Source organism: Daphnia pulex, chromosome 8 (assembly GCF_021134715.1).
Source record: "Daphnia pulex isolate KAP4 chromosome 8, ASM2113471v1".
Classification (NCBI taxonomy): domain Eukaryota; kingdom Metazoa; phylum Arthropoda; class Branchiopoda; order Diplostraca; family Daphniidae; genus Daphnia; species Daphnia pulex.
In genome coordinates, this window is record NC_060024.1 from 11,464,222 (window position 1) to 11,491,012 (window position 26,791).

The 26,791-nt window shown below is 40.0% G+C and overlaps 4 protein-coding genes and 1 long non-coding RNA gene across 15 annotated transcripts; 3 read left to right on the forward strand and 2 right to left on the reverse strand.

Annotated features, from left to right (window-relative positions):
• Nucleotides 1-217: 217 nt before the first annotated feature.
• Nucleotides 218-3,848, forward strand: LOC124199858 (sodium-coupled monocarboxylate transporter 1-like). The gene is made up of 17 exons (XM_046595835.1): nt 218-636; nt 764-853; nt 952-1,111; nt 1,196-1,261; nt 1,352-1,403; nt 1,466-1,602; nt 1,689-1,774; nt 1,836-1,899; nt 1,987-2,063; nt 2,150-2,258; nt 2,324-2,433; nt 2,493-2,676; nt 2,744-2,830; nt 2,887-3,095; nt 3,163-3,364; nt 3,424-3,453; nt 3,522-3,848. Exons 1-17 carry the CDS (start codon nt 521-523, stop codon nt 3,651-3,653), a joined length of 1,911 nt encoding a protein of 636 aa, XP_046451791.1. The 5' UTR covers nt 218-520; the 3' UTR covers nt 3,654-3,848.
• On the reverse strand, nt 3,660-9,878 carry LOC124199855 (thyroid adenoma-associated protein homolog). 3 transcript variants are annotated; one of them, XM_046595821.1, is made up of 8 exons: nt 9,763-9,878; nt 9,007-9,118; nt 8,799-8,932; nt 6,752-8,717; nt 6,546-6,685; nt 6,129-6,482; nt 5,041-6,061; nt 3,660-4,969 (listed from the first exon to the last, which is right to left on the reverse strand). In XM_046595821.1, the coding sequence occupies exons 3-8, from the start codon at nt 8,895-8,897 to the stop codon at nt 3,837-3,839; spliced, it is 4,713 nt and encodes a 1,570-aa protein (XP_046451777.1). In that variant the 5' UTR covers nt 8,898-8,932; nt 9,007-9,118; nt 9,763-9,878; the 3' UTR covers nt 3,660-3,836. The 3 variants fall into 3 exon arrangements, with proteins under 3 accessions (XP_046451777.1, XP_046451775.1, XP_046451776.1); XM_046595819.1 differs by having other exon boundaries at nt 9,723-9,826; XM_046595820.1 differs by lacking the exon at nt 9,763-9,878 and adding an exon at nt 9,194-9,377.
• A 6-nt stretch (nt 9,879-9,884) lies between these two features.
• On the forward strand, nt 9,885-16,077 carry LOC124200627 (angiotensin-converting enzyme-like). Its single transcript, XM_046596893.1, has 26 exons — nt 9,885-10,023; nt 10,092-10,395; nt 10,475-10,571; nt 10,637-10,780; nt 10,852-11,040; nt 11,096-11,193; nt 11,261-11,430; nt 11,509-11,557; nt 11,622-11,697; nt 11,762-12,011; nt 12,080-12,178; nt 12,258-12,398; nt 12,477-12,639; nt 13,166-13,254; nt 13,321-13,636; nt 13,700-13,796; nt 13,870-14,013; nt 14,099-14,287; nt 14,364-14,461; nt 14,527-14,696; nt 14,792-14,840; nt 14,914-14,989; nt 15,054-15,303; nt 15,393-15,491; nt 15,553-15,693; nt 15,762-16,077. The coding sequence occupies exons 1-26, from the start codon at nt 9,950-9,952 to the stop codon at nt 15,928-15,930; spliced, it is 3,741 nt and encodes a 1,246-aa protein (XP_046452849.1). The 5' UTR covers nt 9,885-9,949; the 3' UTR covers nt 15,931-16,077.
• Nucleotides 16,078-18,402: 2,325 nt separating this feature from the next.
• On the reverse strand, nt 18,403-26,658 carry LOC124199857 (signal transducer and activator of transcription 5B-like). 7 transcript variants are annotated; one of them, XM_046595834.1, is made up of 16 exons: nt 26,498-26,655; nt 26,334-26,416; nt 24,488-24,646; nt 24,271-24,427; nt 24,121-24,210; nt 23,765-24,049; nt 23,515-23,688; nt 23,276-23,439; nt 23,099-23,213; nt 22,887-23,035; nt 22,689-22,812; nt 22,215-22,621; nt 22,013-22,137; nt 21,717-21,930; nt 21,511-21,654; nt 18,403-19,747 (listed from the first exon to the last, which is right to left on the reverse strand). In XM_046595834.1, the coding sequence occupies exons 3-16, from the start codon at nt 24,613-24,615 to the stop codon at nt 19,588-19,590; spliced, it is 2,436 nt and encodes an 811-aa protein (XP_046451790.1). In that variant the 5' UTR covers nt 24,616-24,646; nt 26,334-26,416; nt 26,498-26,655; the 3' UTR covers nt 18,403-19,587. The 7 variants fall into 7 exon arrangements, with proteins under 7 accessions (XP_046451790.1, XP_046451784.1, XP_046451789.1 ...); XM_046595828.1 differs by having other exon boundaries at nt 23,762-24,049; nt 26,334-26,658; XM_046595833.1 differs by lacking the exons at nt 26,334-26,416; nt 26,498-26,655 and adding an exon at nt 24,954-25,086.
• LOC124199861 lies at nt 25,140-26,235 on the forward strand. Of its 3 annotated transcripts, XR_006877036.1 has the most exons (5): nt 25,163-25,403; nt 25,566-25,619; nt 25,688-25,844; nt 25,925-26,022; nt 26,103-26,235. It is a non-coding gene; the product is annotated as an uncharacterized LOC124199861 (long non-coding RNA). The 3 variants fall into 3 exon arrangements; XR_006877037.1 differs by having other exon boundaries at nt 25,140-25,169; nt 25,566-25,844; XR_006877035.1 differs by having other exon boundaries at nt 25,566-25,844.
• Nucleotides 26,659-26,791: the final 133 nt, after the last annotated feature.

Genomic DNA, 26,791 nt, shown 5'->3' on the forward strand with positions numbered 1-26,791 from the left:
TAGCAGGAATACGTTGTTGAGATGTAAGCGTGCTAGCAGGGAATTAGACCACCCGTGCTAGGGCGGATTGTACTAAACCTGAATGTGCGGATTTACAACCCAAGTGGCAAGTACGTACTTGTGAGCGGCAGGGATTAGCGCTGCACAGATTAACAAGGACATCGTAGCTGTAAAATAAATTATCTCTGCTTCACATGGAAGCCATTAATAGCTATGCATAAAGCGAAATAAATCAAGAGACAGCATTGCCATATCCAGGCAATTTACCTGTGGGGCCGCTCTTAAAAAAGTGAAGGGGATTTTTTTTGCCCAGACACATACTCCAGTGATGCAATATTCCTCGCACAAAACCCACATCCAACAGTCGCAACATAGAACCGGTGCCTAGCGGTACCTAGGTGTGCTTACCTGTAACACTCCGGCCGTGTTACTTAAAAACGAAGCTGTTTCAGTTCGGCGGTTTCCCAGTTAGTGTCCAGTGCTCAGCCAATCAAGTTGTTTGAATTTACAGACGATCAGCATGTCAAACAATGACACCATCAACTACAATGCGGTTCAGTTGTTCGGCTGGGCGGATTACCTCGTATTTGTCGCCATGTTAGTCATTTCGGCTATAATCGGCATCTACTATGCATGGTAAACAAATAGAAATTTCTCATGGTATTGTCAATGACGAAGATTGAGGTCAATCCCTGATGACCTCAATAAATTTGGGATCCATCGTCAAATATTTCAAGTTTCTTTTATTTTTATTTTACCAAAGCTTCGGAGCTAAACAAAACACAACTAGTGAATTTCTTATGGCCGGAAGGAACATGGGAACTTTCCCTGTTGCCATGTCTCTTATTGCGAGGTAAGATAATATTTAAAAAAAAGAACGGGAGTAGTTTGTTGTGTATAAACAGCATGCATATTTTGACCTCTGCGCGTACTCCCCAAAAAAACCCAAAGTTTCATGTCAGCCATCACGCTGCTGGGAACTCCTGCCGAAGTTTACCAATTCGGGACTATGTATTGGCTAATAGTGCTGGCTTTTTTTCTTGTCATTCCGGCGACCAACTACTTGTACATGCCAATCTTCTACCAACTTCAAGTCACATCCGCTTACGAGGTATATCCTATAATTACTGCAATGACAACTGTCATTATTTGTTATGGCTTTCGCTAATCCGTTATCATTTATTCGACACGGCAGTACCTTGAAGTCCGTTTCAATAAACTTGTCCGGTGCCTAGGGTCGGCAACATTCACCGTTCAGATGGTTGGTACATATTCTTAATATAGATTATAGGTTAGAGTAAAATTATGGGCTTTAATCAACGAAAACAATCGGATTGGATTTTTCTTGCAGAGTCTTTACATGGCCGTAGTTGTGTACGCACCTGCTCTGGCTCTCAGTCAAGGTAATACATAAAGACGCTAAATATTTACCTGCGGCCTGTTATCGACATTTTTTCTCTTATAGTGACTGGTATTCACGTCTACATCTCGGTCACGGCTATTTTCGCTGTTTGCATTTTCTACACTGTGGTCGGTGGTATGAAAGCCGTGATGTGGACCGATACCGTTCAAGTTATTATCATGTTCATTTCGATGGCTGTGGTGGGTTTCTTAATTAATTTCTTTAAAATGATCGATTCGGATGTCATATCGTTGGGCTTAATTTACATGACGTCAATTTTTCACAGGTGGTATTTAAAGGGGACGTTGACAAAGGTGGTAGTGCAGCTGTGTGGGCCGCAAACCAGGCTACAGACAGAGTGGAATTTGGAGAGTATGGCTACGGAAGTTTTCTACTTTCAAACATGTAAATTAATGACATTTATTCTTGCTAGTTTTGACCCGAGTCCCGCAAAAAGACACTCTGTCTGGTCGCTAATCGTCGGGGGTTACTTCACGGTGGGTGTCAAAAGCTACGATAGACTATTAACATTTATTCTACTTTTTCTTATCCCTACTAATAAAAATGTGCTTTTATCGTTTTAGTGGGTGACTATTTACGGAGTGAACCAATCGCAAGTGCAGCGGTACTTGACAGTAGCCAACATCCGACAGGCTAGAAAGTATAAAACTAAAAAACACCATAAAGATAAAGATATTTGCGTGTGTAAAAAAAATATGTTTACCTTTTGATGTTTTCTCTTTATAGCGCTGTTTGGATCAACTTGGTCGGGTTGGTCGCCCTCATCTCGCTGTGTTGTTATGCTGGCATGGTAATCTTCGCAAGATATGAAGATTGCGACCTTCTTGGTGCTGGGGTAATCCAATTATTAAAGTCGTCAATAAATCTGGCAAAAATAAAATACGGGAAATTTGAATGCAGCTTGTTTCTAAACCGGATCAGTTATTTCCACGGTTCGTTATGGACACACTCGGAAACTATCCCGGAGTTCCAGGATTATTTGTGGCCGGAATTTTTAGCGGTGCTTTAAGGTATACGGCCTAACTAATGGAATTTTTAATGTTTGTTAATTTACCGATTCGTCGTACAGTACGGTTTCAAGCGGTTTGAACTCGTTGGCTGCTATCTGTTTGGAGGATTTCGTCCGACCCTTCTGCGGACGAGGAATGAGCGATGCCCAGGCCACTAACGTTTCCAAATTCATTGCATTGGGTTTCGGTGCCTTGTGCTTCGGGTTGGTCTTTGTAGCTGCCCAGCTGGGTAACGTCCTTGAGGTATCATCAATGAAACAATTAAATAACAACAAATTAGTGAATCAAGATTCCGTGTTCATACTTACAGGCCGCACTGAGCATCTTTGGAATTCTCGGGGGACCACTTCTCGGTGTTTTCACATTGGGAATGTTCTTCCCTTGGGCAAACGCAATCGTTAGTCTCAAAGTTTACATTAGTTTGTGCCAGTTTCATTTTCTTTTCGACCGTAGGGAGCTGCGGCTGGCCTCTTGAGCAGCCTCTCTCTGATGTTATGGATCGGTATAGGGACGCAAGTAGCTAAAGCACAAGGTTACCTAACAGTTCCACGCAAGCCTGTCAGCTTCGAAGGTTGCCCGTCCTTCAATGGAACCAATTTTACCAGTTTTACGACGACAGAATTTACTAAAATGGACTGGGAAACAACTACCTCAATGCCTCTGTATATGCAAAAATTGAAATCAAATGTTCTGTACGTTTAGCTAATGCAAAGGATTAATCAAAAATAGGGAAGATGAAGCCTACGAACCACTGGGTTTGTACAAGCTTTCGTACATGTGGTACTCCGCTTGCGGATGCCTTACTGTAATTGTGGTTGGCTTGATCGTGAGTGCCATCACAGGATTACAAGACCCTCGAAAACTAAATCCGTCACTTATCTGCAATACTGGCAAAAACATGTACTGGTTCCTGCCTAAAAGAGCCAAAGAGGTAATTAAATACTTAAATTCGAATCTATTCCTTTCATAATGGTTCTGTTACCTCAATAGTTTTTACGATTCCACGTTGGCGACGATTACGTAAGTTTTACTTCAACGTTTTAAAATTCTGCAATTGAATCTAAGCATGCTGATCACTGGTTTGACAGGTTCCTGAAATCAAAACGAAACCCGAGGAAAAAGTAGGTGAAATCAATGTAGCTTTCTCTTCCAGCAATCCCGATGATCTCCAAACGATAAGCAGCATTAAAAGGAGAGCGTCCGATAAAGACACAGAATAAGCACGGTTTCGTAATCATTAATTTTTATTTTACTACGCCGTAATACCTTTCGTACAATAATTTGTTGACAAATTTAACCATTTTACTGGTAAACATGTTCAAAACTGTTGAAATACTTCCCCCTTTTATAGCCGAAACTCCAAATTTTGTAAAAAATGGAAAAACAATCGGAAAAAAAAAAAATCACGAAACGCAGCGATGAGTCATTCGTTCAATTAAGCTTTTCAGCTCCAGAAAACGGTGGTCCGTCTCCCAAGATGGACAGCATAAACCTATAATAGATAAGCGGGCATTGAGTCGAATAAGAACTGAATAACTTTCTGCTGATTGAGTAAAAAGCCATTCATTTGCTTCTGCGCTGAACGACAGATTGGATCTGACGCGATCAAGGCATTGGTGGGCTTCTTCAAAAGTTTGTTCAACATCAACATTCAACTGGAAGGGATGGTTATCATCACATTCCATAGCACCGGCCAATGACTTGACCACTTTGACGAGGAATCGGACCGATTCCGTCTCTTCTTGGAAAAAATTTCGGGGTTCCCGATCATACAAGGGCTGTTGAATTTCATCAATTTCAACCGGATCACAGTTTTTCAACAAATCAAATATGACTGGAACAATGTGTTGCTTAGGAAACCAGTGGTGAATGTGAAGAGCAAATTCTTCAAGGCAGCGAGTAGGACTCATCTGAAACATGCGCGGATTTTCTGGGGAAGTACTGTTGAGTGAGGAGACTAGATCCGTCAAAAAGAAAGCCGTATCTCCTCGAATGTCTTTTTCCTCATCTTGAATAAGATTCAAAATAAGGAGGAAAAGATTTCGACTGGTCTCCGCCGTTTTATACGTCCTTTCTACCAATAGTCTTCCCGTCATTTTGAGACTGGCAGCAGCCGCGGCACGGAACGGTGGCGCTTCTTCTGGTTGAGAAGCGTCCAGCAAACAGCGACTTAGTCGATAAATGACACTGTCTAAATTGTCAACCGGAAGGCTCTTCTCTATTGTTTCTTTGATGACAGCAGACGCTGTTGGGATCGCTGATAGAGCCACGGCAGAACCTAATTGCCTTGTTTCGATGAATGTGCCCAACAGGAAATCAAGGTTCGCTTGAAGCGATGTATCACTTTCCAACAGACAAGTAGCTCCTCGAGCCAGAACGAATTCGAGACAGGCAGGTACCAGACTAGGGTACAACTGCCAATGACTGATGTAGTACGTCACGAAACAAGTTACGGTATTGGCCAAAACACTGGAACTCGACAAGCGAGCCAATCGATTTTTCAGACCTCTCAGGGCCATCTCCACTACATCCGTTCCTGAAATACAGTCAATAAAACATGTCAGTTCATAAAATAATGAAAAATAATCATTGGGCTAATTTCTATACCGTTATGGATGGGTAGAAAGTGTTCGATGGCAGGCAGCATGCAGTTGAGTGAAATTTTATTGACGATTAGTTCCGTTTTCAGCCTCAGCCAGTCGCAAAAACCGGGTTGATTGTAGTACAGCTTGCGAACCAATTCCTCTCTGTAGGGTTTGAAAAAATCCACGTCCCCAGCCATGCTCGGCAGCATTTGGAAAAGCTTCAAAATGGCAGATTTGATGTAGTAACTGCGATGGTCATTCTCCACGGGAACAAGTGCCGAAACTGCCTCACGAATCATCTCCCAGTCTTCGACGCTAAGTGCGATGTCACGACAGCGACTTAAAAATTCGAACACAGCCAATAGGCATCCATGGAGGCTGTTTGTGGTGGAGGATCCGATGACACAGAAGTGTAGTGGTATTTCGGAACTCTTTTGCGTTACCAAGACCATAGCATCTTCGCAAAGTTGCATCGTGATCCATTTGGTTTTGAAGAGCGAGACAAACGCCAACAGGCTTTGTGCGGCCAATTGCCGGACTTGAACAACTGGATGGCCAAGTAATGCCATGAGTCTGGAAACGAAAAGGGAATTTCGGGCTTCGTTTCCATAGTCGGGCGAAAGACGACTTAAAATGCTGAGACTGGGAATAAGACCACCGCTAACTAGTTGTTGATCTTCGGGTTGTTCGGCTAATTTTTCAAGGAAGAATGACTCTAATCCTGGAAGTTTGTGAAAGATCTCTGCCGTCGTCTTGCTAGATGCACCAATCAATCGCGGAATAACGGCTCCGTGTAACTGTAAAGCGGCATTGCGAACGGACCAATGCGGATGCGCAAAAGAGTCGACGCTCAACTTGACGATGGGCTCCATCAATTCGGGCTGTAATCCAACACTAAGCGAAGCGTCGTGAACCAGCGATTTAAGTAAATGCATGGCCACTGACTGGGGCAAATCACAGACATCATCTTGTCGTTCATTCATATCAACTGGGCGCTGGGCAACGTTAATCAATCTTTTGGTTGCCACTACGAGTAACGAATCCTGGAAGAAACGTTAACAATACATTATTTGATTTTATTTTCAAATATATAAACGGTTGAGAGCTTACCGGTGAAGACTTTTCTGCTTGACTGCTTACAATCTTGCTAACCAAAAAAGCTAGCCCAGCCGAGCGGCGAGTGATGGATGCCCCCAACTTTGAATTTTCGAGCCGTTGTAGAAAATTGGTCAATATCTTTCCAGGAATGGTTCTGATTGCTTCCTCTTGACTTGCAAACAATTTTCTACACAGTAAGCCCATAGCATCGCCGGCTGCTTCAATAGCGCCTTTATGGCGACAACGGATGAGAATTTGATACACTACTTGGGCGCACTGATCAATCTGGTGGATTCGTTCTTCTTGGGGCAGTCGCTCGTCCTTTAGCAGCAAAGTGGCAACTTGAACAGCCAAATAACCCGATTCCTACGTAAATTAATTTAATGGTTAGCGACACTGGAAACATTAAATTGTTACAAGTTTCTAAACCTTCAAGTTAAGCCAGGCGCAGGCCAAGACCAGCTGTTGCTGAACACTGATGGCTATCATATCATTCATGTTCGTCGAATTATTTCGGCGAACAATATCGTCAATGGATTGACTCATCTCCTCGAACGATGGCGCCACATCTACAAGTAAAATTAGAAATCATAGTTTCAAAATGGTTAATTTTGATATCTCTAAAAGGACATTACCTGGACTTCCAGTTGATTTGCTGGCTAACATGTCCAGCATATAACAACTTAGCGTTTGACTTAGTTCAATCAAACTTGTGTAGGATGTCACCGAGTGTGAATGGTGCGGAAGCTGAAGAACTTTGACCAGAGCGCCAACGAAACCATGAACAGGTTGTTGAGCTGCTCCGGACATCCAGTCTAACTTAAGTTGATGAAACCGTTTTTGAATCTCCTCCATCAGAAAGTCCAACGTTAATTCTGGTTGGATATCCTGGCTTGTAGGTGACCAATGACTAATCATTTGAATTACGGCAGCACCGCATTCACTTCGCTGGAATTTGGCACTATCGCACATTTCCAATCCTTGGCGGTAAAGCAACTGTAAATAACTGGAAGGTGGGCACGGGAAAAAGTCCCGCAGAATATCCGCTGCTTTATGGCGGACGTCAATCACCTCATCCATTAAGCAGATGGTGTAATGGTCTAAAGGTATTTTTCCAGTAAAATCCCAGCGATCTCCGGCTAGCTGGATCAACTGATGACGTTTAGATAATGAAGCCCCTTTAGCTAAACTGTCTGCCTGAGCATCACTATTGCCAAACAACTGCTGGATGTAGCGAAGGACACCTAATGAAGTAACTTTCTTCTGGTAGCTGGATAAAGGAGTCAAACCCTCAAGTAGTTGGTCATGAAGCTTCCTCAAATTTTCAATATCTTCATCTAAAGGACAATTGCCTTTGATCCTGCTGAGACAAGACTCCAATAGGCGAATCAAGAAAAGCCGTGTGGTGGACAGCAATTTCAATCTGAATTGCGGATTGTCAGATCGGAGATTGTTGAGCAAGAAGTTGTTCATCAAATCCCAATCTTCGGCACGGATGACTTCTGTCTTCTTATTCGTATGGAGGAGGATTCCAAAGGCAGCTGCTCTTACTTCTTCTTCGCTATGATTCAAGGCTCTATAAGTAAGTAGTCTATCTCTGTCATCTAGATGATCCATCAACTTCAATAGCGATATGTAGGCTAGCCAATTGAAGTTATCAGATTTTAGAAGGCGTTGTTTCAGTTCGATCAGAACCACAGGCGAGGTGTGAATCAAGCACGGAAGCCAGTAATGGGCGGCATTTAAATGGGTGTTTCGGTTCGAGTGGTTCAATGCATCGAGCAGTACACTTTGGCAGTAGTCTTCCCACTCGTCAGGAGTAAATTTTTTGGTGAAAGCTTTGAAGAGAGAGGTTCCAGCTGCCAAGAGAACATTTGAATCAAGACTGGTTGTTATAGCGTAAATGGTGTCGGGGTACTCGCACAAAATTTCCTTGAAGTTGGTGAAAGGCAGTACGGTTGCCAAGATAAGGTATTTTGTCCTGGATTTCCACGTCAAGTTGGTCAACGCCATCTTAGCCACGATATCGGCGTACTGCGATGTTGGCTGGGCGATACGCCATATATCGCAGATTGTCGCTAGGCATTGCTCTGGTAAATTTTGCACTTGAGTTGTCTCCCAATGAAGATTGATGATGTCCATCATCACACTTTGAGGCAGGAGAAATTGGGCACGAACAGGATTTGTATGGGGAATAAAGGGCACAATACTTCGGATATATTGAAGCCAAGCAAGCAGGAGTTTCATCTGATGGAAATAGGTTGCACTGAAATTTTTCAAGAGTTGATAGATTTCTTCTGCGATGGTAACTACAGTCACTTCACATCTGTCAGTTGCTAGGCAATCAATTATGCCGAACAGGAAGCAAATTTTTGGAATAGTCTCTGTAATTTGTGAAGACTGAGCCATCAAATCCTCTACTGCCACAGGATTATGCTGGATGTATACTTTTGTCAAGCAGTTTACTTTTCCAGCAACTATGGCAAGGTCTATTGAAAGGTTCGCATTTCTAACCAGTCTTTCGGTTATTGACAAGAGATCAGGGGGCTCTGTTAACTTGAAATGTTTTCTTCTCGATATTTGAATTGTTGTGAGAAGAGCCTGAAAAAATATCATAAAGGAAAACACATATAGAAAATACATACATAAACAAATAAAACAAAGAATTATAATAAAATATACCCTAATAGTGCCGTAAAAGGCTTCTGATTGAACATCGTGAGAAAGTGCTTTTGCCACTGTAGTATGATGATTAAAATTCTCTTGTAGGTTTGTATCCATTTTTATTCTTTTGATCAAAGACAGGATCGGCAAAGCTTTACAGAAAAATAATCGCTATTTAGTTCAAAGAAAAATTCGAAGATACAATAATTTAAAAGCCTGTCAGTACCGTGCCAAAGCAAATCACATGTAGCCGATAATCAAAACATGAGAAAAAGGAGAAGTCTGCAATTAAGCTCTGTTGCCACTTGTAAGATGACTTTTCATTCCAACAATCAAACCTGGTAAAACCGGTAAAAAAAATGCTGAGTCATCCACCGTCCACCCATGTAGAAGAATGCTATGAATTCACTTACAGTACAGCTCACTTCACACAAGTTACATAACCACACAATAATTTATAAATTTCGTCACCCGACTTTTAGGTTGGCAACACCACCAAATGCTTTTCATCATCCATAATGTTTATGTTAATCAATAATAAGTTTAATCACAAAAGATAACTAGATAACGCTGATAGGTATACAGGATACAGGACATGCGGTAAAAAGATGAAGCAATGTTATCTCTAAAAAAAAAAAAAAAATATTTAACATATGAAAAGCTAAACTGAGATTCAAAAGTATTATCGTCCTTATTTGAAGTTAACCCCAATTATTTTGTTTTTCTTTTCCGGCGAAAGATCCTTAATAACCGTTCTTTGACATAGTTCAAAAGGTCATTAAAACCCGGAATAAACTCAAATGGACAATGGTAATTCGGTTATTGCCAATCTATCAGGTAATTTACGTACATCACGACTCACGAGTAGCTACACTTATTACGAACAGGAAAAAAGCGATAAGTTCCACTTTACGTAAAATTATCTTAATTTTCAATTATTACCTCTGACAAATATGAGTAAAATTTTGCTTTAGAAACTTACACGCAAAGGCATTGACCTTCGCTGAAATTGATCGGAAGAAGTGGTTGGGAACCCGATTCGCGTGTGAATGCGGTTGTGGCTTCAGGCACTCGTTCACTCCCCTCGTTCTTCCTCGCGTATAAACGGCATGCAGTTATTTATATTTTCTCTAGCGACACTGTAGCTGCAGTCCAACATTGTAGGCAGCATGCAGCAGACATGGTTTTTGATAGTCACCTTGGGATACCTCCATACAGTTTTAACTTTACCTCAAATTCATAGGTATACTTTATAAATTTAAAACAATATCAACAGTGAGTTAGCGTTTTGTTTCATTAAATACAATAAAGGGCTCTAGAGGATGAAGAGGGGAAAGCGCTAGCTTTTTTGGAAGAAGAAGAACGCATTTTAGCCGAAAAATGCTTCGAAGCAACGGAAGCCAGCTGGAATTACAACACAAATATAAACGACGTTAACCAGCAGAAGGAGTTGAACGCAAGTTTAGAATATTCAAAATTTGCCAAAATGTTTTGGCAGAATTTAAACAGCAAATTCAAATCGTGGCCTAATTTCAAAGACCCGGATCTCAAAAGAAAATTCATTAGAGCAACTGTTCTTGGGTCATCCGCACTACCGGAAGAAGATCTCGTAAAAGTAACACTTTATTTATCTAGCAATTTGATTAATTCATTAAAAAAAGGCATTAATTAATTGGACCTGTTTTTCTTCAAAGTATAATCAACTCGAGTCGAACATGAAAAAAACTCAAAGTACGACCAAAGTATGTGCCTACGAAGATCCAGCCAATTGCAACCTATCCTTGGATCCGGGTAAGCAAAGATTAAAACAAAAATGATAAACTATACATTCATTCAAACTAATAATTCAATTACAGATGTTAAAAAAATCATGAAGGAAAGCCGAGATGAAAAAGAACTTCGTCACATGTGGTCAGAATGGCACAATAAGTGCGGGAATAAAATCAGAAAGCCCTATGAACAATTTGTCAAATTAAGCAACCAAGCAGCTCGCCTAAATAGTAACCAAATTATTGATTGACTTGCAACATAGATAGAATAGTCAAAATATCTTGTTTGTATGGAATAACAGATTTTTCTGATACTGGACTTTACTGGCTTCGAGAGTATGAGTCAGCAACGATAAAAGAAGATTTTGAAAAGCTGTATGACATACTTGCGCCGCTCTATAAACAAATACACGCATATGCAAGAGCCAAATTGCGCAACGTTTACGGAGACCAATTTTCTTCAGACGGACTTATCCCAGCTCATTTACTTGGTCATTTTAAACTGCCTTAACTCTAGTCGGTAAAATTTAAAATTTCTTGTTACAGGCAATGTTTTTGCGTCCAACCTGGATGGTGTGTACTCGTTATTGATTCCTTATCCCAAACGAGTTTCCATTGATGTTACCGAAGCAATGAGGGCACAGGTAAAAAAAAAAAAAAACGGTTAACCATTAATAATTTAGAAACGCTCATTAACGAACTTTTGTGCAGGGATACACTCAGTTGAAAATGTTTCAGAAATCCGACGAATTCTTTACCTCATTAGGTCTGATTCCAATGCCCGAAGAATTCTGGGCAAAATCGCTTATTGTGAAGCCAAAAGACCGTGAAGTTGTTTGTCATGCAACCGCTTGGGATTTCTGTAACGGAAAAGACTTTAGGTACAAACAATTTGCGATATGAAACATATGTAGAATGCTAAGTTAACTCTTAACATTTTACCGCTGTGTCGAATATAGAATCAAACAATGCACCGAGGTCAACATGCGAGATTTCATTACTGTCCACGTAAATATTTCTGTTTATGTTTATAGTGAACTCTACTTAAATGATTTCAATTGCTGCCATATAGCACGAAATGGGACATATCCAGTATTATCTGCAGTACAAGGATCTGCCACATATATATCGCGAAGGAGCGAATCCAGGTTGAAGTATTTAACTAGACAGCAGATAAACTAGTAGTAACTTAAGATTTTATTACCGATAAAGGTTTCCACGAAGCTGTTGGAGATACGTTGGCTCTTTCTGTACAGACTCCAAAACACTTGAAAGAGATCGGTTTACTCGATCAGGCCACTCAGATTGATGACTACGAAACTTCCATCAATTTTCTGATGGCCATAGCTCTGAAAAAAGTCGCCTCACTTCCATTTGCGTACATAATCGATAAATACCGTTGGGCCATTTTTGATGGATCAGTCGATCCCTCACAGTATAACTCGTATTGGTGGAAATTGAGGTGCTACATAAAGAATTTTTTAAATTATTATTTAACGGAAATACTTTACAATCCAACGAACCAATCAGGAAGGAATATCAAGGCATTAAGCCTCCCGTTGAACGATCGGAAGAGAATTTCGATCCGGGAACTATATACCATGTCGCTTCTCACGTCGACTACAGCAGGTGAAAACAAAAATGATTCAGAAATTAATTTAAAGTTGTCAGGATGCGGATAATGTAACCTACCTTCTCTTTGTCACAGGTATTTTGCGGCCACTATCATTCAGTTTCAGTTCCATCGTTCCCTTTGCAAGGAAGCTGATCAATACGATCCGCAAGATCCTTTAAAACCTCTGTATAATTGCAGCATTTATCGAAGCAAGGCAGCCGGATCAAAACTAGCGTAAGTTCAGTTGTCTACAGAAAAAAGTGCGTTAAAGATTAACAGATTGTTGCCATGGCAAAATATGATACACACTAGAGCTGGACTTGCGATGGGAGCATCCCGACCTTGGCCAGATGTCATGAAGTCGATGACCGGTCAAGAAATAATGGATGGATCGGCCATACGCGAATATTTTAAGCCACTGGAAGAATGGCTGGAGATTAGAAATGCCCAACTTGGCGAAGCACCTGGATGGGCTTAAAGTTAAATTATTTCCAACTTTATATAGAAAGTTGAAATCTTCTTTGTTAAACTTGTCCCTTAGCTGGGTTTTCCCAGGTCACTTTGGTGCTCCATGTTGGGGAAAATACAATAGCTGATACCATCGAATTTCTTTAAAGTGCCCCTGCCCTGATTTGTATTTTACCTTATACGTAAATCGTGATAATAACAAGAAATAACGGTACAATATTTCAAGTTTTCGAATTAAATGTAAATGAGAAAAATCACATTCGGACATCGATACGCGCAAAAAAATAACGCACATGAGGCCAAATTTCAATAACAAGTTTTAGTAACTGACGAATCACCCCACTCTTACGTACCCATTTATCTTAAAACTTTTCATTCTGTATCCGGGTGGCAACAAACAACAGTCAAAGTTGTTTAGTATGCAACGCGCTACTCTGTAAGACCCTAAAGTAATAAAAAAAAACTCATGTACCTTCCGCAGTCAGTCGCCACATGTCTTCGGTCTGCTGATCGGATTCAAGTTTTCGTCTTAGTTGACAGTAACTTCAGACATGGAGTGGAGACTGGCAGCTATTTTAGGGCTCTGCCTTTTGGCTAGCGCTTATTCACTTCCTTCAGTAAGGTAGGAATATTAAAATCAATATTTTAGAAAGTAAATAATAATTTAAATAACTCTGATGATTGGTAGTTTGTCGGAAGAAAATGATTTGGAAACAAAGGCTCGTTTGATTCTGGACGAATACAACCGACAGTCGTCGGAAGCGTGTTTCAAATCAGCCAGCGCCAATTGGAACTACGCCGTAAACATCAATGACGACAATGAGAAAATTAAGCTGCGGGAGAGTTTAGAGAACTCCAAATTCCAAAAGGAATCGTGGAAAAATATTTCCAGCCAGTTCAAAACCAGAGACAGTTTTAAAGATCCTGTTCTGAAGCGAATGTTTCAAAAGATATCCATCACTGGAATGTCAGCCGCAGCCCTACCCGAAGAACGACTGAAAGAGGTAAATCACTAAAAAGAAAAAAGAAAAATGGCATTTTCTGAATCTTATAATCTTCTTCTTAAGTTTCAACAAATAAAAAACACCATGGCCAAAATTTACAGCACGGCAAAGACATGCGCTTATGAAAACCGGTCTCAGTGCAATCTTTCGTTGGATCCAGGTAAATACAGCTGCGACACAACATTATAAATGTGTTTTTTTTTACACAAGTGTCGGGCTTTTTCCAACAACAGATGTGACGCAAATAATGAAGGAAAGTCGCGATGAAAAAAAATTGCGACACGCCTGGTTAGAATGGCACGATAAATCTGGTGTTGAGATAAGGAAATTTTACAAACCCTACGTCGACTTCAGCAACGAAATCGCCAGAATAACCAGTTGAGTATACTAAACTACATTAGTTTTTAAGAAATTTGCTTTTTAAAAAATAAGTTTTAAAAAATTCTTGGAAATACTCTAAAGACTTTAGTGACGCTGGGGCGTTTTGGCTGAGAGAATATGAGTCTGATACGATCAAGGAAGATATTGAGCAACTCTGGCAAACTTTAAAGCCATTTTACCAACAAATGCACGCATACGTGAGAGCAAAGTTAAGTGAAACTTACAAGGATCAAATAACAGAGGACGGGCTTATTCCTGCTCATCTTCTCGGTAATTATTTGACGTATTCAGAAATTGGTAGGGAAAAAAACATTACGTTCTACTACTTTGAAAATTAAATCTGTAGGCAACATGTGGGCTCAATCTTGGGAACACATTTACCCATTGGTTGTTCCCTTCCCAGAAAAGGCATCGATTGACGTCACTGAGCAAATGAAACAACAGGTCTGATTCGCGCTGACGTAGCTGCTTGACACGCTGTCAAATATTCTGTTACTTTGTATGTACAGGGCTACACACCGCTAAAAATGTTCCAGAAATCGGACGAGTTCTTCACATCGTTGGGTCTTATCCCAATGCCACCCGAATTTTGGAAGGAATCTCTCTTAGAAAAGCCCAAGGATCGCGAGGTGGTGTGTCATGCTTCAGCTTGGGACTTTTGCAACGGAAAAGATTTTAGGTGAGCTCCTTTTCATAACCCCGGCGCTGTACATAGAAGTAGTTCGAGATGGGAATAATCGAGTTAGGTTATAAACACGTCTGTTATGTTTACAGGATTAAACAGTGTACGATCGTTACCACAGAACAACTCGTCACAGTTCACGTAAAATCTTTAGAATATGTACAACTTGATTTTCCCCCTATCACATAATCATAATTTCATATTGCTATCACAGCATGAAATGGGACACGTACAATATTATTTACAATATAAAGATCAACCGCTCGTATTCCGCCGAGGAGCCAACCCAGGTTGGTAAACAAGAAATTCCCAATCAGGCACTTAATTGTATTATCGTTAATTCGATTAACGCAGGATTTCACGAAGCGGTTGGGGACACGCTGGCACTGTCTGTCACGACTCCCAAACATTTGAAGGAAATTGGTTTGCTGGACGAATCAACTCCAACAGATGATTACCAGACATCAATCAATTTCCTGCTGGCCATGGCCTTAGAAAAAATAGTTTTCGTTCCATTCGGCTACCTTATCGACAAATATCGCTGGGACATCTTCGATGGAACTGTTAAGGAAACCGAGTACAATGCGTACTGGTGGAAACTCAGGTTTGACAAACTCAGTGAAATTCAGTTCATAAATTAATAACCTCAAATACTAAGAAAATGTAAAAATGCAATTCTTTTTCCATTTAAAGGAAAGAATATCAAGGAGTTAAACCACCCAGCGTTCGAACAGAGGAACATTTTGACGCCGGTGCAAAGTATCACGTCCCCGCTGACGTCGAGTATTTGAGGTACTACGATAGAATGTAAAATTGACTATTTGAAACTTTATCTCTTTAACGCGAATTTTAGATATTTCGTGAGCCACGTCATCCAATTTCAGTTCCATCGTTCCTTGTGCAAAGAGGCCGGCCAATACGACGCGCAAGATCCACTGAAGCCGCTTCATAATTGCGATATTTACAGGAGCAAAGCAGCTGGAGCGAAACTAGCGTAATTATTCAAATGATATTACAAAATGAATGCAGATGGTAATTTAAGCGATTCCGTTTATCTTTTAGTGCTGGCCTGGCAATGGGTTCGTCTCGGCCATGGCCTGAAGTAATGAAAGTAATGACCGGTCAAGAGAAGATGGATGCTTCAGCTATACGCGAATATTTTAAACCACTTGAAGACTGGCTTGTTTTGGAAAATGCAAAACTGGCTCAAACACCTGGATGGCAATCGTAACCGTTTTGAAAGGAAAGCAATTCTCATTATTGAATCTGACTCTGATTTCGCAGCTTTACATGCTTGTTTTTAAAACAAAACAAAAAAAACAAATTTTCAAAAGATCCAATTGAATAATAGAAGTGAATAAAATGAGTAGAACTACTGCTGGAACATTAAAATCCCTCTTTGTAAAATATGCATTCTGAGAATAGATGAGGTATGACTGAACGAGTTTAGCAGTCACACAAGGTAAAAAAGTTAAGGTACTTGATTATGACTAAAGCAATGACTGCTGTCTAATCAAACTAGTCAATCAATCAATCATTGAGCTGCATTGAGCAATTAATTCGGCTGGGAAAGTTTGAAAAGAAACGAGAAATCCATTGCTATTTCAACTCTTCACTGAGTGTCAGATAAATATCGAGAAGCCTTGCTAGAATTATCAAATCACGAGAAATACATCAAGTTTATCACTTACTCGAGATCTATGCAAAACATCGGTAATCACGAATTGAAGACTTTCGTTGTTGATAATGTTGAAGCACTACTTTAACAGACTCGATCGAAACACCTGCAGCAGACGTTTTGAAATTCTTCATCCTCAAGCGGCCATACCACGCACTACATCTCTGACGTCTGACTACCGCCAAACTAAAAATCTTTTGGTTTAGCAAAATCCGACTTTTTGTTTAAGTTTTTGAGGAAAATGGGTGATGTGGAGAAATGAATATTTCCATTATTAGAGGCTAAACTGGCTAGGATTTGAAAACATGGTTTTGGTTTTCTGTTTGGTTTTTAAGAAATCGAACACAATATTTTTAACCAGTCTAGATGGCGAACTAAACTAAATGGTGGTTTTCCACTTTATTAGAAGAAGGCTGCAAAAACAAAACTGGATATTATGACATCTACAACCCAGCAAGCTTATCGCGGAAATTGTCTAGTCACTGCAGAGATGCGTCTCTCTAGACTCGTTCCAATTAGCCTACGTTCCCTGAAAGTGTAAAACTTACTGTGTCACTTCATCTTGACACGTAGCATTTCAATGACAGCACGAAAATGTTTTGGAAGCGTTTACCATCAGTTTTACTTTTGGGTTGTTTTCTCCGTGCTTACATACATCCTTCAGGTAGTCGTCAATTAAACCATGATGACCACACTAAATTCACATCGGTACAAACATTCAATTGAATTCAATCAAGAACGCGGGGAATGTTCCAATGTCGGAAGAAAAATACTTATTTGTCAGTTTTCGGCAACCTGTTGTGAGAAAAATGTGATGAATTAATGTGGCCGAGTTGACCAATGAAGTTAAAACGAATGTAACAGAAATCTAATCATCCAATTCGGAAACCAGAAAGGAGATTTTCTTTCCGATGACGAATATGAAAAAATTTAATATTCAGGGTTAATAATTCTTTAAATCTTTGTAAAAATAAAAACTTACACCTGTCAAATCATTTTTAAGTATCTCCAGTTGGAAATCGACATGTCGAAGCACTTACTTTTCACAAGGACGCGTCATCTTTCACTTGAAACTGGTAATTGAATTCCATTAAATGACAATTTTTAAAGTTTTTCGCGCGACTTTAAATGGTAATCTTTTTTAAAAAATAATGACACCACAATTCTTAAACAAATTACCAACAACACAAACTTTTGGTAGTTCAGTATGGTAGAATCTAAATGGATGGCTTGCATTTTTCTCATGGTTCACGTTTAATTAATTTAATGGAAAAGGTCAACCCAAAAGACTCAAGGACAACTTGAAGATCAGCTCCTTCTACCGAACCCCTGCAACGAACAGCAGGTAAAAAAGGTTATCCCGCTGAGCAAATGAAAGAGACGATACTAGAAATAGTTGGCCAATAGAAAAACTGAATGGATATACTTAAAATTGAAATTCGTACCATTGTGGACATTTCAAGAATAACAACACCCACCAATTCCTGGAAAAACAAAAACTAAAACGAACCGAAAACGAATCCTATTAACAATGGCCCAGCTGTCAGTCAAAAATCCTTGCAGTACACGGTTCACGTATCGAAATGGGAAAAGTAAAAAGAACAGTCTGGCGGAAACAACGTCAAATACGAAACGACTGGTTGTCAACTTGTCAACTGTGTTTTAAATAAGCAGCGGCTAAAAAAAAAAAAAAAGACGACAGAAATAACGTAGTCTCCCGATCTAAAATGAAAGAACCTTTATGACAGCTTTGAGTTGTTTACAAAGTTGAGCACTGCAGTAATAATACTACCCGACTTTGTGTGGTAGGCGTGGCGGAAAACAAAAACAGGTTTTCTCATGATCTAAAAAAAAAAAAAAAACAATGCCAGACGGACGGAATAAACTCGAAATCTCATATTCGTCGAACTACTTTCGAAATTCGAAAAACTTGTCGTTAAGAGTGTCTACCATCAGTCTACCTGTTCAATGAAGAAAAGTAAAAATCTGAAATGAAAAAGTAGAGACCAATTAATGATGACTGAATCAATTGCCGCATGTCAGTTTATTTTCTAAGTCAAGGGGAAAAAATTTTATAAGTAGAATAATAAGGTAGATTGAAAAGATTATTTTTCCTTTTGAAAAAGAGCAAAAGAAAAATCACCATAATAATAATAATAATAAGAGTGGGTGATGAAAAAAAAAAAACAAGGACAAGGCTCCAGTCGAAGCACTGTAGACACATGATTCTTTACGTGCTAAATACGACCCCCCTCCTATATTTGATTCGTTGCAAAGGGTTGAGGGAACATTATTAACAAAGTTGAATTTTTGTTTTTTTCCCCCGTTACATTTTCAAAACAACGAAAGTCGGCAAATTGAGCAATGCACAAACATATGAATTGAAATCTATGATTTTAAAAAGAATCACTCGAAAAAAGTAATCAAAGGGATGATTGAACGTACCGCGGATCGTATCCGAGTTAACGATCTGAAAGCCAAATTACTATTGCAAATAAAAGGCAAAAAATTCAAAACAATGGTAGTACTTAAGCCACATTTTTCTTCAAATAATTCCTAAACATCTTCTCTCTAAAATTATTAAGTAAGACACAAAGGAAAAAACGGGTGGGGGACAGTTTGATCATATGTCAACGTAAGAGCAGTGTGCGAGTACTCGACAACAGCTGCAACAACAAACAAGGCCGCAAAATTTCAACCAGCGACAAACACAAACAAGTCTTTGATTTTTGACATTCGTTGATTTGTTGTTGCTAAGCAGTTTTACATGATTGTACCATGCGTGTTTTAAAAATTGTAAAAAGGCGTGCGCAGAGCAAATAACTCGTCGCTTTTTGAAAAGACGTGATTTAGAAACAAACAAATTGAAGATGATGACACGACTGTTTTTTTAAAGCACGTTTTGTGCATAAGTAGCACATTTTTAAAAATTTAAAATTCATTTCCCTTGTTCAAAATTAAATCCAAAAAAAGAGTGTTGTGACACTTTTACCTACCTCTTTTAAATCCGACCGGTTTCCACGAACTTCTTTCAATTGGTTTTTTTTTCCCTTCTTATTTTCCTCATTTGAACTTTGGTGTGGCAGACGACTTTTGTGTGTGTTTGCTCCTATTATCCTTTGGTAGAGAATTTTTTTTTTTTTGCGTTTTCCATTTCAGGGAGACAAGGGGGGTTATCGGATGGTTTTGGGGGATGGGGGTCAATTTGATTTAGCTCTTGAAGTGGGTCATGCCGGCTGGGATTACGCCCATCGTGTTGAGGTCCATTTGAAATTCCTCCAGATTGTCTAACTCCTCCACTTGTGACATGAAGTCTTGAAACGAGTCCGAAATCTCGTTCGGCTGGCCAGTCTGGGTCGACGGATAGAAGCTGCACACACACGAACGCGTAGGGGCAAACACACACACAACCGGCCCGGCAACACACGATCGATAGGGAGTGGTGAAAAGTATGTAGAAAAAAAAGGGGAGAAAAAAAGTCGCGGGAGAAAAAGAAAAAGGAAAAAAAAAAATCAATTAAAATCATAAAATAACCGAGCCCTTTTTTCTTGTGTTCAAAAACTCAACATTCACACGGTCAATTCAACTTCCAAACAAAATTTTAAGCGACAGCTAAATCAGGATAGAAACTGGATCTGGTTTGATTATTTTGTTACTATTTCTACTGCTCGCCTTAAATAAGTCAAAAGAAAAAAAAAATTTACTAAAAAAATCTTGAATAAAAAAAAGGGCTCGATTGATAACGTCAAGCACAAGGAGGGAAAACAACTAAAAAATAATTACAAACAACAAGTTTAGAGAGAAATGAACGGCCAGTCTCTATCCGTGATGATAGCATACACTATGTATTTTATGTGTTTGTTTTCTTTCACCTTTTTCGGTAAATATGAGACGCGTACATTCAACACCAGGGGAAAAAGTAAAATATCCAACACATTCAACATTCAATAATCAAAGGATAATGAGAAAACACGGGTTTTTATAGAGAAATCAGTGGGCGGAGAGTATATACCAACGATTAAAAAGGAATTTTTTTTTTCTTAAATTGAGAAAGAGATAGAAAGAAATATAATGACGTAAAATCTCTTGTTTTACTCGAGGGAAAAGAATTGAAACAACTTTGTATAAAAATTTCTCGTTACCAATCTTATAATAGTGTAACCAACCGGAGATCGGCTTTTCCTACTAACAGGGGGAATAAATTTTGGAAACTAAAAATTCTACCCTGACAATGAGATGAGAAACAAAAAATAAAGCTAGAAAATCCCGATTTACTTCAAACGTCACAACACTAAATTACGTTCAATCTGTTCTGTTCAGGTGCCCTTTTTTCTTCAGTATACTAACGCATTTCATAAAGCTTGAGATTTTTCCACCCCCCTCCAATACCTCTCTTTATCACAGCCACTCACTGATTGGAAAAGTTACGATTTGCAATTTTTTTTGTTACATTTTTTCTTCTTTTAAGCACACAAAAATACGCACAACCAACATCGGAATTGTATCGGGTGGTGCCAAGATATCGCAGGGAGAGATTCGGTAGGGGGTTGGAGATAAGATTGAGAGATTTTTCTTTCATTTTGGCCGCAGAGAAGTTGCCACGCCTATAGGAACTGAGACCTCCGGGTCTGACAACTTGAACCTGTCCGTCTGTTTGTGCTTTTTTAAGTCAGGTGAGTTGGTTTTTATCGACAACAGTTAACAAAAAAAAAATTGTATGTAAAAACGACGACGCTAAACGCAACAATTTAAAACTTAAGGACGAGACACCCACAAGAGATACGTAAAAGGATCGATAGCGAGACGATTTGTAACGTTCTCATCTACTCCCCCCCACATAACAAGACGAAGAAAATTTAACTTTTTTTTTGTTTTTTGTTTTTTTCTCTTATGTTTTGGCATGGCCAAATGTGACGTATCACACCCCACAAAGAAAAAGAGAGGAAGATTAGAGAAAGACCTTGTAACAGGAGTTAAAAGAACCAGTAAGAAATGAGCAAAAGAGGGAAGATAGTTTTAGAGTTGGCCATCGAGGTATTAGGGAATGAGCAGGAAGAAATTGGCAAGTTTTAGACACTTGGTCTTTGTTTTTCTTATTAGAGAATTATGTAGGTGGAACGGCCATCGACTTGCCTGCTGTTGACCGTCTCGGAGGTCGCGCTGTGAACGGATGGTGTGTCGCGGCCCATGCTCGCTTCTGGTGACTGTGGGTTATAGAACCCTTGTGGCGTTGGTGGGTAACTACCCGATTCCATATTACCTCCACCACTGCTCCAGCTGAGATAAAAATGGAACAGATTATTATCAATTGAACTTGAATTCAACAAACGTGTTCTTACCCAGGTACGTGAGTAACAAGTAGAGGCTTAACGTAGCCGTTGGTGGGCGTTTGGCTGTCTGTAAATGGTGTGTAATATTTGCCAAATGCCTGATCCTTCGGTATGTCAGGGTAGAGATAAATAAGGTGCTTCAAGTCAGAAACACGATCGGCCAGTGTGCGGATGGCAAAATCTTTACTCGTAAACGGTTGTAGCATAAAAACTTCACTGTTATCTGTGACGCCATACATACAAAAGAAAGAAACAGTTTAAAGCCTAAAATTGTCATGGGATTTCCGTGTTTGTTTCAGGATTACCTCCAACCCATGCGATAGTAACGCCCCCCAGCTCAGAATCAGAGAAGCGGAGCATGAACGTGCCTCGGAGACATTGTTTTAACAAGTCTTCCGTTTGCTTTCGACCGATAAAACCAACGATAGTACTGTAAAAAAGAGAATACAAACAATAAATTTCTCATATTTCCCAATAGTAAACGTTGAAAAAAGATAGTGTGCTTACTTATCCATCCAGGGAGCACGAAGGTGCTCCCGAGTGAGCTTCATCAGAGCGTAGAACCACTCCCAGAAGGTAAAGTTGCGTTCGGGCAGTGGCTCTTTGCAGAACTGAGACCAAGTGAGCATTAAGTTTGCTGCTTCCGGACCAACCAATGGCAACTGCAGGTTGGGATTGCGGAAAGCCTTCGAGGCAAGAAATCGCTGGTTGCTTTCCGTCAAAGCACGACCAGTAGCCGATCGAAATTTGGTAGAGAGCGTCTCGGCAACCTGACCCCACGGCACTTTTTCTGGAACGACGAATGGTGTGCGCCCGGGCTCTGCGAATGCATTGTCCCAGGTAACTGTCGCCCAGGCATGAGGCTCTTGGTTACCATGCACGATAACTACGACGGGAAGCGACAAAGTCCAGACCTGAGAATATTGAAAAATTTTGTTTGAACCCTTGATAGTTTTCTTTTTTTTTTAATGGATTTTATACCTGGAACACCAATTCTCCCCCACCTACAGAAAACTTGGACTGGAAAAGTAGAGAGAACTTTTCGTCCATCACCGACTCTGTGCCTTTCTTTTCAGCGCGCTTTATTTTCCTAAGTTGCATGTTCCTGTTGTCAAGCAGAGGGAGAATCGCAAAGTTAGGGAAGGAAAACTTGTTATCGAAAGTTCTGTATGATTTCACCTGAACGACACTGACAGTTGTCGAGAGGCTTTCTGATATTCCATCGTGCCAGTATTATTGAGAATCTCTCCCGATGCCTCTCCTTTCGCCATTTTGTCGTTCTTTAATAGGGTATTGGCCTGTTGTTCGCTGATTATAGACACCGTTACCTATTGAGGGAAAAGTTGTTAAAAAAGCTTCCTAAAATCTGACCAATAAACTTGACAACATACCTGTGGAGGTGTCATGTGCACATTCAGCTTACCACCGACCAACAATCGCACCATGGCCGTAAAACGAGTGTTTGTTTTCATCACCTGTGGGGGTTGACGTTCAATAATGAAGGTGCTGTAAAAAGAAAACCTTTTAGTTCATTGCTCCACTAAATCTCGCAAAGATGTTGAACTCACCTAGTCACCAACGAGGATAGCAGCTGCGTGATCTGCGTGTTGAGCGCAGGAACGTGGTCTGTATTATTTGCTTGCATAATTGGGAATTTATTTCGGAGACGTTCCGCCTCCTTGATCTGCTGCCTGTTCAACCAGATGATCTCCGCCAAACCTTCACACCATTCCTGAAAACGATTAATCATTATTTGAAGTCATCGCGTGGTGTTGGCTTCGAGCCTAAATTCCTAAAAATAACAAACCTGAATAGAGTCGAGGTTGCTATGGAAGGGTACTCCGTTGCCAGCTAATTGCTGTTCTCGCTTCCAGCGGATTAGCTCATCATCCAAAACTCGGGCTTGCAAATTTTCAATCAACATCAGGGTTTCTTTGTGTTTTTCGGCCAGTGCCATCCGCATCTGAAGCAACTCGGCCAACTAAAATAGGGTGTTTATTAAAATAAATTGTATCAGATGTCATCAATCATGAGAGCATGTTTTGTTTTTTTACCACCTTGACGTTGAGTTTGTGTTCGCTCATATCCTTCTTGATGCGCAACTGCTTCTCAAAATCATTTTTCTGTTGCGATGGGGCCTGATTCTGTAAGTGAGTCAAATTAGCCTGGATCTTTGTCAGTTCATGGTACTCTAGCGCAAAAGCTTCCTGTTCCTGCTCCATTCGCCTGAGATCTTCGCTTGTCTCTTGTGTGCGCTGTCTAAGAATTTCCAATTGCTGAAGAATTTCCCCTGATGCATCAGGAAGTAATGCAGATGGGTTGCAACTCATCCCCAGGCTCATCTAAATTTCAGTTTGAAAATTAAAATAAATTCTCATTTTGTGATTTTAAAAATATCTGACAAATTGCTTACATTTTCAGCTTGTTGGACAAGTTTAAGTTCAGTGCCCAAACAATGTCGAATGATCCTCAGCAGGGCAAGGGGATTTTGGTTGTACCGTTGCTGCAAAAGGAACAATAGTCTTAGTCTTGATTATTCTTATGTAACAATGTAACAACTTACTCGAAACATCTCAGCAGCACCTTGAAGCTTAATTTTTGTTAGAAAAAACTCTTCTGTGGTTAATATCTGGGCCTTGGACTCAAGTTCTTGGATCAGGGAACCCACAACAGACGCAGCATACTGTTCATGTTGAGGATTGTCTGGGTCAACATCACTCCTGAAAATAGAATCGTTTATTAGAACTGAAACCACTCTTTGAAGTACAAACCGAACTTACATAATTTTGCTTTCAATCCACGGTGCTAAACAATGTCTGACTTCTATGGGAAAATGTTCACCATAAACAGCCTGCACCTGTCGCAGAGCATCACCTTGAAGCTGCTGGGATTTGGCCCAAAGAGACATTTTCAAAGCTTCGCTTCAAAAGCAATGAATTCTGCAGTAACAAAAAAGTAGAAGCTGATTTGCAGGACAGATAACAAACAGATAAGACTCATTCATGCCGTTTCATATTTGTACAGACACATACGTTGCAAACCCGATAGTCCGTCTCCAATTGAAAGTGACAATAAATACCATTCCCCCCTCATACTCATACAACAGGTATCGACACCTCAAACCCGAGCTGTACAAATGTCTGACAATAAACAGAAAAGAACTACCTGAAATTCGAGCCGTGAAGTAGAAATAACTAAACGTGATGAAGTGAAAGGAGAAAAAGGGGAGCAAAACTCATGTAAAACCTTAAAAAATGAAGCCAGTCTACTACAGTAACTTGAGCTTCGCGTTTCCCTCCAGCAACGAGGCAGCACACGGCAACACACACAAGATACAACAGTCAGAATGGCCGAGCTATGTTGCCAGTCAAGTCAAACAAAAACGAGTTTCCTTTTCCATACTCTCCTCCCCCTTTTTCTGCTATGAAAAAACACACGCGTGCCAGGTGGTAAACGCCAAAGGTGAAGTTAACAATAGACTAGCTGTAGTATTTAGATTATTATTGTCAAAGTAGATCTTTGCATTCTCCTCCCATAAACGACAGATGAAGTTCAGAGATCGACCTGGGTTTTTTTATTCTAAAACATTGTGTGTGCTGTGCACTACCTTTTTGTAGAGATAAATAAACAGCAGGGGGGTAGACACAAAATTCTGTTATAAATCAGTTGCTAGGCAGGTCTTATTGATCGCGAGAGGTATGTATTGAGTAACGCATCTAGTCAATCCAGTTGGAACCAACAATGGATATCTATGACGAATTTCTTTTGCCCTTTAAATGATTTTCACGGGACGATTCAAAACAACTTTTGTGATCATAAAATAAAAATAAGAAAATTTTATTCTTCTTCTCGAAATAGGGGGAGTTTCTGTGAGGATGATGGAAGAAGAAAAAAATTTGTTCCTGACGTCAGGTTAGTGAAAGAATAAATTTTTATTTTCAAAAAGAAGAAAAAGAAAAATAAAAGATTCCGGATCGAAGTTTTTCCTGGAAAAGCCTTCACTTCCCATCCTCCCCTATTTCACTCTCTAGCTAGCTAGCTCTGTGGGCGCACAGCTCCGGAACACGTATATATACACACATAAAAGAGGAATCGTGGTTGGGATGCGTACATCGTCTACCACAAGCCCTCTATCAAGTATGAAAAAGAAAAAAAAGAAGCTGATGGGCAAAAGAATAAAAGAAGTCTCAGAGTCTACGTATTTTTCTTACACACAGTTGAGGGGCGAGAACCGGTGATGGAACCAGTCAATGCCCAAAACCCCGTCTAGAAAAAGAAAGAAAAGCTGCTGAAGGCCTTTTTCCCTTCTTACACGGTAAATCAACAGGCTTGAAGATATATATATAAATATATATATTTTTATTCCAGACGGTAATTTTTGCCTCCTCACAACAGGTAAAACGAGTCGGTTCTCCAAGGGTGGAAAAATAACAGAGAGAAAGGAAGATCATCTTCATCATCATGGAAACCCCAAGGACATAACGTAGAGTGTGACTCTTCGGATTTTTATTTTGTCCAACACCTTTTTTTTTTTAAATAAACATCCCCTACACCTATTTTTAACACAATCCAGATTCCATGTTTACGAAATTTCCTAGTAAAGAATAAAATGTAATTTGGACTCACCAATCGTTGTAGTAGTAGCAGATGTGATGAAATCAGTTTTTAAATGCACACACGTAATAGAAATAACAGTAAAAAAAAGTTGTCTGGAATTTCAGAAAAACAAAGTAACGAATAAACTGGTGAACTTGTTTGCCGATAACATGTCAAAAAATATGAGGAAAAACCTTTTGCTGACTGACCCCACCACAAAAATCAAAAAGTTCGCAGTATCACCCCCCAAACGGCTCGATGGATGCCCAGATAAAACTTGACTGACTGACGTCGTCCGCAGATATAGAAAGAAGAAGAAGAAGGACGAGTTTCGCTGTTGGGATTTTCAGCTGAGCACGGCGATGGCTTTTCCTTTTGCGTCGGGGGTTGGCTGTTTGCTGCTGCTGCTGTACATGTCACAAGTCCCGAGAGGGAAAGAGGAGGAGCTCCCAAGTTGCCGCTACGTCTTCCTATATATGCTGCGCGCT